The sequence below is a fragment of the Mobula birostris genome, chromosome 23, assembly GCF_030028105.1.
Source record: "Mobula birostris isolate sMobBir1 chromosome 23, sMobBir1.hap1, whole genome shotgun sequence".
NCBI classification, from domain to species: Eukaryota; Metazoa; Chordata; class Chondrichthyes; order Myliobatiformes; family Myliobatidae; genus Mobula; species Mobula birostris.
This window is the reverse complement of record NC_092392.1, coordinates 42,091,295-42,106,272: the sequence shown is the minus strand read 5'-3', so window position 1 is coordinate 42,106,272 and position 14,978 is coordinate 42,091,295. Positions and strand designations below refer to the sequence as shown.

The 14,978-nt window shown below is 42.6% G+C and overlaps 1 protein-coding gene across 1 annotated transcript in view; it reads left to right on the top strand.

Annotated features, from left to right (window-relative positions):
* The first annotated feature begins 6,535 nt into the window (after window positions 1–6,535).
* The window catches only part of LOC140187003 (coiled-coil domain-containing protein 87-like), a 47,658-nt gene continuing 39,215 nt past the window's right edge, over window positions 6,536–14,978 (top strand). The window contains exons 1-3 of the mRNA XM_072241864.1: window positions 6,536–6,588; window positions 9,991–10,186; window positions 13,934–14,082. Coding sequence (XP_072097965.1) covers window positions 10,003–10,186; window positions 13,934–14,082 — 333 coding nt within the window. The 5' untranslated portion in view covers window positions 6,536–6,588; window positions 9,991–10,002. The remainder of the gene's footprint in view (window positions 6,589–9,990; window positions 10,187–13,933; window positions 14,083–14,978) is intronic.

Genomic DNA, 14,978 nt, shown 5'->3' with positions numbered 1-14,978 from the left:
GGGTGGGAATGGTAAAGGGCTGGAAGAGGAAGGAATCTGATAGGAGAGGAGAGTGGACCATAGGAGAAGGGGAAGGACGAGGGTACACTTGGGGTAGGTAACACACACAAAATGCTGTTGGAACTCAGCAGGCCAAGCAGCATCTATGGAAAAGAGTACAGTTGACATTTTGGGCTGAGACCCTTGGTGGGGGAGATAAGCAGGTGAGAGGCTAGAGTGGGGAATGGAGGGGGAGGGAATTGTTTTTTAACCAGAAGGAGAAATCTATATTGATGCCTTCAGGTTAGAGGCTACCCAGACAGAATGTAAGGTAACACTCAGAACACGCTGGAGGAACTCAGCAGGTCAGGCAGCATCCGTGGAAACAATCAGTCAACATCTCGGGCTAGAACCCTTCATCAGGACTGAAGCGGGAGGGGGCAGGGGCCCTATAAAGAAGGTTGGGGGAGGGTGGGAAGGAGATGGCTGGTACGTTCCAGGTGACAGGGTTGCTTCATCATGGCACAAGAAGATGCCATGGGCTAACATGTTGGAATGGGAATGGAAACTGGAATTAAAAAGTTTGGTCACTGGGATGTCTACTTCTGGAATTTGACGCAGAGCTGCTCGACGAAGAGGTCCCCCAATTTACGATGGGTCTCACTAATGAAGACTAGGCCGTATCAAGGGCACCAGACACAGTAGATGACCCCAGCAGATTCGCAGGTGAAGTGTTACCTCACCTGGCAGGACTGGGCCCTGAATGGAGGTGAATGGACAGGTGTAGCACTTTGACCACTTGCAGGGAGGGAGATTAGTGGGGAGGGATGAATGGACAAGGAAATCATGGAGGGAGTGATATGTGCAAAAAGCAGAGCGGTGGGGGTGAGAGGTAAAGATATGTTTAGCGGCAGGACAGTGCTTTTCCCAGGGCAGGAAAATATAGCAGAAGAGGGAACAAAAAGCAGAAAACTGGAAGAGCTTAGAAGCCAATTAACAAGAGTCCTTGAATGAGTGTAGTTATCCCCTTATGTTCAAGAATCTGCAGAGGAAAAAATGGTGAATTGAGTCAAGACCCTGCATCACAACTGAGAAGGAAGAGGAAAGGTTGCCAGTAAATAGTGGCCCAGGGAGGGGTGGAGTTGGTAATTGATAGGAGGGAATGAAAGGTAAATGGAATCAGGTGGGGAATGGGTGGAAGTTAAAAGGAAAACACAGGTGAGGCGAGTGTGTATGGGAGAATGACACTGAGGGTTCAAATGACCTGAAATTAGAAAGCAGTGCCAATATCATTGGGTTATAAGCTACTGAAGTGTAATAGGGGTATTGCTCTAATATTTACATACCAATCCTCATAGAGGGATTAGAAGTGGAGAGAGTGAGCAGCTTCAAGTTCCTGGGTGTCAAGATCTCTGAGGATCTAACCTGGTCCCAACATAACGATGTAGTTATAAAGAAGGCAAGACAGTGGCTATATTTTATTAGGAGTTTGAAGAGATTTGGCATGTCAACAAATACATTCAAAAACTTCTATAGATGTACCGTGGAGAGCATTCTGACAGGCTGCATCACTGTCTGGTATGGAGGGGCTACTGCACAGGACTGAAAGAAGCTGCAGAGGGTTGTAAATCTAGTCAGCTCCATCTTGGGCACTTACCTACAAAGTACCCAGGACATCTTTAGCGAGCGGTGTCTCAGAAAGGCAGCGTCCATTATGAAGGACCTCCGGCCCCCAGGGCATGCCTTTTTCTCACTGTTACCATCAGGTAGGAGGTACAGAAGCCTGAAGGCACACACTCAGCGATTCAGGAACAGCTTCTTCCCCTCGGCCATCCAATTCCTAAATGGACATTGAATCTTTGGACACTACCTCCCTTTTTTGTAATATACAGTATTTCTGTTTTTGTATGTTTTTTTTGATCTATTCAATATAGGTAATTGGTTTACTTGTTTATTACTATTATGTTTTATCTTATTATTTTTTTCTCTCTGCTAGATTATGTACTGCATTGAACTACTGCTGTTAACAAATTTCACGTGACATGCCGGTGATAATAAACCTGATTCTGAATATGTGTTTGGTTGTGCACAGAGGTCAATGTAGGAGGACTGATGAGAGTTAAAATGACACACAGTTGGAAGCTTGAGATGGCTGTTGCTGACAGAATGCAGGTGCTCCTCCAAACATTTACTCACTCTACACTTGGTTTCTGCAATGTAGAAGAGGCCACATCGCAAGCTCTAAATACAGTAGAGTAAAATTGAAGAGGTGCAGATGAACTTCCTGCCTCACTTGGAAGGACGTTCCTGACTGGTGGTGAGGGAGGAGCTGAAGGAATAGGGGTTATGTCTCCCATGGTTCCTGGGGGATAAATAGACCAAAGAGGTTGGTATGTATGGAGAGAGGGTTGTGTCTGGGAGGGAAAGGTAAAGATGTGAAAGGCAGTGGGATCACATTGGAACTATAGGGCACAGAACATGAAACGCTGAACAGGCCAACACAGGAATAGGATTGTGTCAACTATGACATCAAATGAAACGTCCCACCAGCTTGCATGTGAACCATACCCCTCAATTCCCTGTTTATTGGTGTTTGTCTACCTCTTAATCACCACTGCACTTTTACCACTGCCCTTGGAAGTGTTCAAGACACCTTCTGATCTCTGTGTTAATGAAAAAACTTGCACAGCACATCTCCCTTAAACTTTACTCTTCTCAGATGAAAGCTATGCTTAGTGTAGGGAGAGAAATTTAAATAAGATCGAAGGATTATGTTTTCACTCAGGAAGTGGTTATTTGGCACAAGATACCAGAGGAGCTGGTAAAAGCAGATATAATTAGAATGTTTAAAGATATTTGGACGGGTACCTGAACAGGAGTTATATAGGCATATCCCCTGTACAGTGGATGCAATGGATTGCAGAAGCGTTGATAAACTCCAACCATACCAATGACTAAAAAGGATGATGAAGACGGGAGGTCATCAATACCCTATGCTCCACGGGGAGCTTAGGTTAGCAAGTACTTGGACAGGAAAGGAGTACAGGTATACCAGTCTAATGCAGGATTTGCCAAAATAGGCGTCAGGCATGGGGGAGGTGAGCCGAAAGAGCTCTTTCTCCGCTCTGCGATTCTATTACTAGACGCTCCAGAATCCGGTTCCGTCACGGCGAAGGGGGACGGTGGGGAGTTATCCTTAGGCGAGAGCGATGGTTGTGGGGAATGCTGACAGTGAGCGGCACTCAGGCTAGGCCTGGCGTTACTAACGCTGCTGGCCGGATGGCTCCATAGCCGAATTCCGTGTACCGCCGTCTCCTAGCAACCCGGCTTGTCGGCTCATTGGGATCCTTCCGCCATACCGCGGACAATTTGGTGCGGAGGAAGATGAGCCCGGGGATCAGCGTGAGAAGGTGGAAAAAGTGCGCTGATGGGATGAGGACGAGCTGGGGATGTGGCTGAACTCGACACAGTTTAAGATTTTCCCTAACGACCTGATTTGGGTTTGTTCGGTGCCTGGACAGCAAACTGGAAGCTCAGCCGTTCTCTTGCGTTACTTGTGCAGGGGATTAGGAAGGTTTGTTGTTTTGATATAAAAGCCAACAATTCTCGTTTAATTGCCGCAGGTCTGGTTTTTATTGTAGAGCTGGTGGTTTTACTTTTGAGTAGTCAGTATCGATAATAAAGCCTTTAAGCATTATTTCACGTCGCTGCACTCTCAACTGAAAGTGTTTTAAGCGACTGCAGATGCTGAAACTTGGAGCCAAGAAAAATAAAACAAACTTCTGGCAGAACTACTTAAGCCAAGCAACATCTGCCAAGGCAATAGGGTGGTGGAGATTCTGTGCCAGCACTGAGAGTGTGGAGGGGTGATAGTATAAAAAAAAGTGAAAGAGGCTGGTAGGAAATCACGTATACGCCTCTATTCCTTCTACCAAAATGCATAACCAAACATTTCCCCTGCATTATATTTCGTCTGCCGCTTCATTGCATATTCTCCCAATCTGTCTAAATCCTTCTGCAGACTCCCTGTTTCCTCAATACTACCCGCCCTCCACCTATCTTTGTATTGTTTGCAAACTTGTCCACAAGGTCATCTATTTTGTCATCCAGATCGTTGCCATGTAATGTAAAAGGAAACGGCCAATACCTACGCAGGTGGAACGGCATTAGTCTCTAGCGGCCAAACGGAATAGGCCCCTTTTATTCTGACACTTTGTCTCCTACCAATCAGCCAATCTACTCTCCATGCTAGTATCTCTCCTGTAATGCCATGGACTGTTGTCAAAGGCCTTTTCCAAATCCAGGTATATAGCATTCATTGGCTCTCCACTGACTATCCTGTTTTCTATTTCCCCAAAAAATTACAACAGATTTGTCAGGCAAGATTCCCCTTTAAGGAAAATATGCTGACTTTGGCCTATTTAAATATGCATCTCCAAGCATCCTGAAAACACTCCCTTAATAATAGATTCCAATGTCTTCCCAGTCACGTAAATCAGGCTAACTGGCCTATAATTTCCTTTGTTCTGTCTCCATCCCTTCTTAAAGAGTGGAGTGACATTTGCAATTTTCCAGTCCTCTGCAAGCATTCTAAAATTGAGTAATTCTTGAAAGATAATTACTAATGCCTTCACAATCTCTTCAGGTACCTCTTTCAGAACCCTGAGATGTTGTCCAACTTGTCCAGGTGACTTATCTACCTTCAGACCTTTCAAATTCTCAAACATCTTCTCCTTAGTCATTGCAACTATACTAACACACAAAGAACTGATTGTGGACTTCAGAAAGGATAAACCAATTCTCATAGAGGGATCACAAGTGGAGAGAGCAATTTCAAGTTCCTGGGTGTCAATATCTCTGAGGACCTAACCTGGTCCCAACATATCAATGGAGGTATAAGGAAGGCAAGACTTCGGCTACATTTCATTAGGAATTTATGGAGATTTGGTTTGTCACCAAACACACTTGAAAACTTGTACAGATGTCCCGTGGAGAGCATTCTCACTGTCTGTTGTGTGTGTGTGTGTGTGTTGGGGATGGGGGGCTACTGCACAGGATCAAAGCAAATAGCAGAAAGTTGTAAAATTAGTCACCTCCACCGTGGGTACTAGTCTCTGTAGTATCCAAGAAACCTTCAAGGAGTGAAGACGGCGTCCATTATTAAGGATCCCCATCAGCTGAGATAATGTCCTGTTCTCATTGTTACCGTCAGGAAGGAGGTACAGAAGCCTAAAGAGGCAGACACTCAGTGATTCAGCTCCTTCCCCTTTGAAATCTGATTTCAATGGGCATTGAACCCCTGAACACAACATCACTTTTTCAAAAAAAATTTCTGTTCTTGCACTACTATTTTTAATTTATTTAATATACATGTATATACTTACTGTAATTCATTTATTTTTTCTATATGTAGTATATATTGCATTGTACTGCTGCCACTAAGTTAACAAATTTTGCCATTTTTGACGGTGATATTAAACCTGATTCTGATTCTGACATTTTCCCCGGACACACTTTAACTTCTGGCACACTGCTACTGTTGCTACAGCCTTTCACAGTGAAGACTGGTGCAAAATACTCAGTAAGCTCATCCACCATTTCTTTGTTCCCTGTTACTACCTCTCCAGTGTCATTTTCCAGTAGTCTGATATCCTCCCTCACCTTTTGGTATCCCCTTTGACATTTTTGGCTGGCTTACCTTCATATTTCATATTTTCTGTCCTTGTGTTTTTTTTAGCTTCTGTTGATTTTTAAAAGCTTTGCAATCCTCAAGCTTCCCACTAATTTTGCAATACACTCACACCCCACAAAAAGCTACCCCACATAACGCTGATTTGTTGCAATGTGGTTATTCAACTCATGATTGAAATTTTTAAAAATGACAAAAATTCATTCTAAGCAACACATAAAACTTCTCAAGACGGTTACAGTAAACATTCAGTCAGCCAATGAGAGTGCTTCACATACACTCTGAGCCACTCACAGCCAATCACATGCTCTGCCTCCCCAGAGTGTGCAACATTCTTGCTCCTTCACCAATTTATTCCATTTTTTCACTCATAATGTCTGCAAAATGGCCTTCAACTTCCAGTGAGGGTAATATGTCTAAGATGTCCAGGAAAAGCATGACAAATGTGACACTGCAAGTGATATCCTGTGAGGATGTTGATGGCGATGTTGAAGAGTTACTGCATTCTCATGGTGAGAGCCTTAATAACAAAAAACTTTGAAAACTGGCAGAGCAATGCATCCTGGGTGAATCTGAGGACACGGATGGAGAAGAGGAAACACTAGCAAGAAACCTCACCACAAAATTCCTCAGCACTACCATCACCATGTTCACACAAATCATGGATCAGTTTATTGATAATGATCCTGACTGGGAGCAAAGCAATAAGACAAAGTGAGGAGTTCTTGACATGATTTCCTGCTACTGAGAACTGCTTCATTAGAGGAAACTTAAGAAAAGGCAGTCAAGTCTCGACGTCTACTTGGAGAAGAAACTAAATTTAGAGGAGGACCCACAGCCTGGTCTCTCCTCTAAGATGTAACCACCTCCTGCTTCCCTCTGCTGCTTCTGCCATGTGTTGCTGCCCCACTGATGTACAGGTTAGGCCTATTTGTGTGTTTGTTACTCCACAAATTACTGTGTTATACGTAAAATAATATATCATATTACTTGCATAATGCCCCATCTCCAAGGAGTACATCCTTAGCGTTAAGCGGGGTCTGAGTGTATTATATGCCCTCTCTTTTGCTTTTCTGCTGACTTTGACTTCCCTTCTTAGCCATGGCCTCTTTAGAATGTTTCTTCATCTTTGGGATGTATCTATCCTGCACCTTCTGAATTGCCTCCAGAAACTCCAGCCACTGCTGTTGTGTTGTCCTCTCTGCTTGTGTCCCTTCCAATCAATTTTGGCCATCCCCTCTCTTGTACCTCTGTAATTCCCTTTACTCTACTGTAATACCCATAGATCTGACTTTATCTTCTCCCTCTCAGACCATAAGATGAATGCTATCATATTATGATCACTCTCTCCTAAGTGTTCCTTTACCTTAAGCTTATTAATCGAATCTGCTTCATTACACAACACCCAATCCAGAATTGCCTTTTGCCTAGTAGGCTCAACCACAAGCTACTCTAAAAAGCCATCTCGTAGGCATTTTATAAATTCCCCCTCTTGGGATCCAGCAGCAACCTGCTTTCCCCAATCTACCTGCATATTGAAAGCCCCATAGCTACATTGCCCTTATTACATGCCTTCCTATTTCTTATTTCTTCCTATTCCTTAGAAGTTTGCCCTTATTACATGCCTTCCTATTCCTATTTCTTCCTATTCCTTAGAAGTTTGCAAAGACTTGGCATGATTTGTAAAACTTTGACAACCTTCTGTAGATGTGTGGTGGAGAGTATATTGACTGGCTGCATCACAGCCTGGTATAGAACAGAATGTTCTTGGACAGAAAAGCCTACAAAAAGAAACGAGTACAGCCCAGTCCATCATGGGTAGCACCCTCTTCTCCGTTGAGCACAACTACACAAAATGTTGTAGCAGGGGCCCCCACCACCCAGGTAATGCTCTCTTCTTGCTGCTGCCATTAGGAAGAAGGTATAGGAGCATCACACCACCAGGTACAGGAATAATTATTACCCCTCAACCATCAGGCTCTTGAACAGGATAACTTCACCCAACTTTATTTGCCCCATCTCTGAACTGTTCCCACAACCTATGGGCTCACTTTCAAGGGTTCTTCATCTCGTGTCCCCATATCATTTATTTATTTATTATTAATTTTTTTTTCTTTCTTTTTGTATTTGCACAGTTTGTTGTTTTTTGCACACTGGCTGTCCATTCCATTGGTGTGGTCTTTCATTGATTCTGTTATGGTTACTTGATTTATTGAGAATGCCTGCAAGAGAATGAATTTCAGGATTATGTATGGTGACATATATGTACTTTGATAATAAATTTACTTTGAACTTTGAAGCAAGCAAACATCTCTCACAATGAACTGAAAGTTGGATGTAATTGTCATATTCAGCAGGCTGGTTGCAGAAATCTAAGAAGAGGCACTGCATAATATGTTTAAAGATTTAAAACATTTTAAAGATAAAATGTTTGCTGATCACAAAGCTGCAGAGAAATTCATTGATGAGTTTGCGAAGATCGGAGCTGATCTAGCACCAGAACAAGTGTACAATGCTGATTGTTTTTTTTTACCTTACATTAAACCTAAAGAAAGTAAAATACAAATACAGTGTACCATAATCTTTTAATCAAAACCAGACATCATAGGTGGGACTGAAAGCTTGCTGTTGTTTAGGTATTGGCCGATGCTGCAGTGCTGTTTTTGTTACCCCGTACACATTATATTTTCATTATATTAATGGTATGTAATAATTTTCACTGTTAAGTACATAATGTTAAGTACATAAGGAGAGAAAATGGCGGCGCGACGCAGCGCGCAGCGGCCACTCCGGTGATGAATATCTGTTATCTGTCAAGTAGGGTACCGTGCACAATCCTGATTTGATAGAGGCAGATGTGAGAGCACAGAGGAACATCTGGTGAAACTTCTGAAATGCCTGTTTCGCTGCTGCTGTGTGATCCGGAATCTCCGGAGGGGAGGCTCCGAGACCCTAGCTTTGCTTGTTTCTTGGCGGCCAGGGCAGGGTCAAAGCACTCAGCAGAGATGGTATTTGGTGTCGGAGGCTCGAAGTTTTCGGATGGACTCAGAGTCAGCTGCGGTTGGGTGCTTCCAGGGTGCTGCATCGGCAAGTTTGTAGCGCTGGAGTTTCATGGCAGGGAGAGTTTCTCCCGTCTACCGTCTGCATGAGATGATGGGCTATCGGAACTTTGAGACTTTTTTTTTACTGTGCCCATGGTCTACTCTTTATCAAATTACGGTATTGCTTTGCACTGTTGTAACTATACGTTGTAATTATGTGGTTTTTGTCAGTTTTAGGCTTGGTCTGTCCTGTGTTTCTGTGATATCATACTGGAGGAACATTGTATCATTTCTTAATGCATGCATTGCTAAATGACAATAAACGAGGACCGAGTGCCTAATCTAATCTAATAATGTGTGATGAACAAGTGTAAGACAAAAACTGCTTACCAGTAGCACATAAATTCTGAGTCAGAAATGATGGCGATTGCAAGCTATCTCATTATTTATTTAAAAATCTGAATCTGAAACACTTCCAGCCCCAAGCATGTTGGATAAGGAGTACTCAATGTGTGCACTGTTTACAGCTGTCATCTATCCCTTTTAAAGGGAAAAAATCCAACAGGAAAGTGTCCAGCAATGGCTATCAAGCAAAGATATAAATCAAAGGGAAAATATGTAAAATATTGCCAGAAATGGAGTAAATACAAGGATTGGGAAAAATTCAAGTCAGAGATCACAGGGTCACCAGATATTGCAGGGATTCGCACAGAGGTAGCTTTATTCTTCCTTTCAAAGCATGCATAAAAGGTGCTTTTTAATTTTTTTTGTTTTGCTTATTTTGCAAAGCTTTAAGACTTTCCAGAGTAAATGATTTCCTAAATGCTTGTTCCTGCAATTTGAATAAGCACATCTAGTGATTTTAATCTGCATATTGCTTGAAGGGTTATAAATTTGTTTATTTTCTGTTCTTGTTAAAGCGGGGAAGCCAAGCTGGGGGTGGGGAGATGGACTTGAAGAAGAATGATTTAACAACCAACAATTCAATTAGCTTGCCTTGATGTGCCTTAGTCTTGATGAAGGGTCTTGGCCCGAAATGTCGACTGTTCATTTTTCTTCAAAGGCGCTACCTGATCCGCTGAGTTTCTCCAGCTTTTCTAAGTGTTGCTTCAGATTTCCAGCATCTGTAGTCTCTTGTGACTCCCATTAGTGTACTTTGACGCTTTGGCTGTTTTCTTGATGATGCAAAATTATTTTAACAAATAGCAATTTAAAACAAATGTAAGTTGTAGAATTAATGCTATATGTAATATGCACTTTGGTTGTGTTTCCCTTCTACAGTGATTTTCTACAATGATGACTAAAGGTCTTAGCGTAGCCGTTGTGGAAAATAAAAGCAATGGACTGCCAAATAGAAATGGTCTATATTCTCCGATGCGAAGTGCTGCAGTAGCTAAGGACCTGCATCAGCGGTACAAAGATCTACTTGAACCTCTAAGTCTGTTCACATCCAAACCTAAAGATACAGACTTACCAGGTACCTCTAGGGAATATGCTGTGTTCCATGCATATTGATTTTTTTTCAAGCACCTGGTTGAAATACATCCAATTTATTTCCATAACATGCACTATTTTAAAATGTGATTTTAGAAGTACAGTGGATTCTGGTTAATTAGGATGCATTGGGACCAGTACATTTCGGCCTAATTAAGTGGCTGCCCCAATTAGCCAAAGGTTCATGGAAATAGTTTAAAAAAATGTAAAAAAGACAGAATACCATTGTAACTGAGTAACAAATTATGTATTTAAATAAAATACAGAATAAATTAGAATACTCCTACTACTGCAGCGCTATAAAACTGTATATTAGTTTCTAATAGTTATCGAGAGAAGAATTCTTTCAGTGCATGCTTCCTTGCCATATTCCTTTGATTGACTGTAAGTGAACAAAGTCAGCGCAGACACTAGTGTAAGTAGACTGCATTCATGCAATGCTTTCAATGATTGCATGCTCCAAGTCTTCATTTTCATCATAACATTCAAGATGATTGTACATATATTCATTCCTAACTTGTTGAGGGAATGAAATCATTTAATTTTCATTTCTGGCATCTCCAAGTCTGAATGCTTGAAACCAGAGAGTAAAGCAGTTCTGAATTGTCTTGCTGCTTATTTCTCGCCAACTATCAGTGACAAAAATCAAACCTTTTTTAACAGAAACACACGCAAGTGATGCTATTTAAAAACTGTTGACTCTAAGCGTGGTGTGGTGTCTAACGACCACACAAGTGCACGCAACTGACTGTAGTTAGAAACTCCTCAACAACAGTCTCCTGTTCCAATCAAGCAACAAATAAATAAAGGGATTCCTAGCTAATTTCTCAATTAGTTTTTGTTCTTGAAGAGTTGTCCCGTATAAACGATTACCATTGGCTTAATTAACTGGAATCCACTGTATAATGAAGAAAGGCGCTTAATTTTCCCTTTTTTGGTGTGATTTAGGGAAGTGGGATGGGAGGAAAGAGACAGAAAATAAACAGCTATATTGATTATATTGCTTTCTATGATTTCATCACATTCCAAACCATATTGAGACCGATGAAGTGGTTGTGTATTGTTGGTCATAAATATATTATTGAAGATATGACAGCAATTTGTCCAAAGCAAGACCCCACCACAGCAAACGCTGTGATATTGGCTGAGGAATAGCTATTGGGCTAAACTCTTGGGTAAATATTCCCTCTCTTATTTGCATATCTGCAACTGTACTGCTGTTCTTTACAACGGATGCTGAATTGTCAGCTTCGATTTCTGCCCATGTTTCCCTTACTATAAAGACTTGATGAATAGATTTAAGTGCTTGGAGAAATAGTAACATATTTATTCACAAAGTATGTTTCATTTTTTTAAAGGTAAGCTGGGTTGCTCAGAGTGCTTTACCAAACGTCTTCATGATTCAAATATCTTGTAATCCAGGGGTTCCCAACTTGGGGTCCATGGACCCCTCAGTTAATGGTAGTGGTCCATGACATAAGAAAAAGGCTGGGAACCCCTGCTGTAATCACTTAAGTAGTCACTGTTCCATTGTAGGAATCATCAAAACCAATTTGCTGCAAGTGAATCTGTAGGTAATTTTGTGAATCTCTTAATAAATGTGTTAATTGATAAATAATTGTCAGCCAATACATTGAAAATAAATTGCATGCCTTTCTTCAAACTAGTGTCTTGGGATCTTTCTTGTTTGTCAATAAAAACAATCAAAGTCTCAGTTTAACAACTCCCTTGGAATTACGTCAGCTCAGATTTTTATCTGGAGACGCAAACAGGAGGAATTCTGCAGCTGCTGGAAATTCAAGCAACACACATCAAAGTTGCTGGTGAATGCAGCAGGCCAGGCAGCATCTCTAGGAAGAGGTACAGTTGACGTTTCGGGCCGAGATCCTTCGTCAGGACTAACTGAAGGAAGAGCTAGTAAGAGATTTGAAAGTGGAAGGGGGAGGGGGAGATCCAAAATGATAGGAGAAGACAGGAGGGGGAGGGATGGAGCCAAGAGCTGGACAGGTGATTGGCAAAAGGGATATAAGAGGATCATGGGACAGGAGGCCCAGGTAGAAGGAAAAGGGGGAGGCGGGGAAAAAACCCAGAGGATGGGCAAGGGGAATAGTCAGAGGGACAGAGGGAGAAAAAGGAGAGAGAGAGAAAGAATGTGTGTATATAAATAAATAACGGATGGGGTACGAGGGGGACGTGGGGCATTAGCGGAAGTTAGAGAAGTCAATGTTCATGCCATCAGGTTGGAGGCTACCCAGACGGAATATAAGGTGTTGTTCCTCCAACCTGAGTGTGGCTTCATCTTTACGGTAGAGGAGGCCGTGGATAGACATATCAGAATGGGAATGGGATGTGGAATTAAAATGTGTGGCCACTGGGAGATCCTGTTTTCTCTGGCGGACAGAGTGTAGGTGTTCAGCAAAACGATCTCCCAGTCTGCGTCGGGTCTCGCCAATACATAGAAGGCCACATCGGGAGCACTGGACGCAGTATATCACCCCAGCCGACTCACAGGTGAAGTGTCGCCTCACCTGGAAGAACTGTCTGGGACCCTGAATGGTGGTAAGGGAGAAAGTGTAAGGGCATGTGTAGCACTTGTTCGGCTTACAAGGATAAGTGCCAGGAGGGAGATCAGTGGGGAGGGATGGGAAGGACGAATGGATAAGGGAGTTGCGTAGGGAGCGATCCCTGCGGAAAGCAGAGGGGAGGGGAGGGAAAGATGTGCTTAGTGGTAGGATCCCGTTGGTGGTGGCGGAAGTTACGGAGAATAATATGTTGGACCCGGAGGCTGGTGGGGTGGTAGGTGAGGACCAGGGGAACCCTATTCCTAGTGGGGTGGCGGGAGGATGGAGTGACAGCAGATGTGCGTGAAATGGGGGAGATACATTTGAGAACAGAGTTGATGGTGGAGGAATGTGTCGACTGTGCCTCTTCCTAGAGATGCTGCCTGGCCTGCTGCGTTCACCAGCAACTTTGATGTGTGTTGCTTTTTATCTGGAGGTTTGACTTTTACTTTGAAGAGCGTGTTAGCAATTCAGTCACAGCAGACATGGTGTAATAATAGAACAAGGGTGAATGGAGTTAAAAGAAACAAGATGTTAAGGCTCTGGAAATTCTAGCAATATTGAAGATTAGTTTCCAGCATTCCACTGTAAAGAAACTTTGAGGAAAATGTAGTTTAAAAATGTGCATCGTGTTTTCTTTGTCTATTATGCTTTCTAATTGCAAATTTAGTAGTAAGAAGGGGGATATGCTGTGGATTGGCAATGAGGGGTCATCTTTCATTGGGTGTGAGAAGCTGGCGCATCATGAGGGTGGACAATGGAGCAGGCTGCAGGTAGGCTGTGGAAAGCAGGCTGAGGTGAGGTTGAAAAGTGAAATGACTAGGAAGCTGCCCAATCGATTGCTAATATTTAGAAACAATATTAAAAACAAAATAATCTGAAGTACAGACTAAGTATACTGAAGGCAATGCAATCATCTTCGAACCATTCCAATTTACTTTTGTTCAAAGGACATTATTTACCAGAAGTGGTACAGTGTCGTGTCACAGGACATAGGAGCCGGGTTAGGCCATTCATCCCATTTAGTCTGCTCTGCCATTTGGACATGGCTAGTTTCTCTCAACCCTGTTCATGGCAGGATTCTTGTGTTTCAAATACAGTTTTCACAGAAAATGTATGAAATGATGTCGGTTACTGGCTAAATGTATTATTGAATTTGTTTTATCAAGTATTGCATCAGGAGCGTCCAGTAACCCCTATTGATGAGAATGTGAAGTTGGCCCCATCGTCCCTCGCTGATCTTTATCAATTGATTCAGAGGAGAATTGCTGCAAAATCAGAGGTTAAAACTGTTTCTGTAGCAACCCAGCAAGAACTGGTAGGTAAATTATTTTTTTAAAAAATGCTTTATTTAATGTGTGGAATGTGCTTCAGTTCAGGCTTTGCGCTAGTACTTCCTATCACAACCCTGAAGAAGGTTGAGAGCCTGAAATGCGAATCCTAATGTCTTTACAGGTGTCAATTCAGTTGTGTGTTTCCCACCCATAATATTCATGTTTCAGATTTCCGGTACTTTACCTTTTTATACAGCATGGGTGCCATGGTAACGTAGCTGTTAGCGCGACACTTTTACAGCATAGGATTTTCTGAAGCTAAGTGTTCAATACAAGCACTGCTTTGTAAGAAGTCTCTTTATGTCCTCCTCGTGGAATGCATGGGTTTTCCCCGAGTGCACTGGTTTCCTCCCATAGTCCAAAGATTTCTACGGCAGTAGAAATGCCCTGCCTCGGAGTTCCTCCACAAATTAATTTAAGTGTGTGTACATGTACCCTATCATCCCTAATTGCTACCGACAAAATGCTAAGCAGAGAGATTTTTGTTCAAATTTCTTGAACAGTCTTTAGAAATGCAGCTTCATTCGTATGCCTGTTGGTTCTTTCCCTGCAGGCTGATTGCAGCTTAATTATATTCCATGTCTTCACTCCTTCACTCTGTGGTTGCTAACACTCTCTCTTTCCAGGGGTACCAGCAAGGTGAATGCATCAGGCTCACAAGCTCTCTCATCAATGTACAGGAAGGGGTAGGGGTAGTCTCTGTTTGAATGACTGCAAGGACCGCTTCCTGGTGGCACACTCTTCTGAACTGACCAGCTGATCGCTAGCCCAACCGCTGAAATGGGCCAGCTCATTTGTGTTCACTCCCCATTCAGGCTGAGGGTGACTGCCTTTCAGATGTCATGTGCAATCTTTCTCAGTCTGCCATGCCATCAAAGTT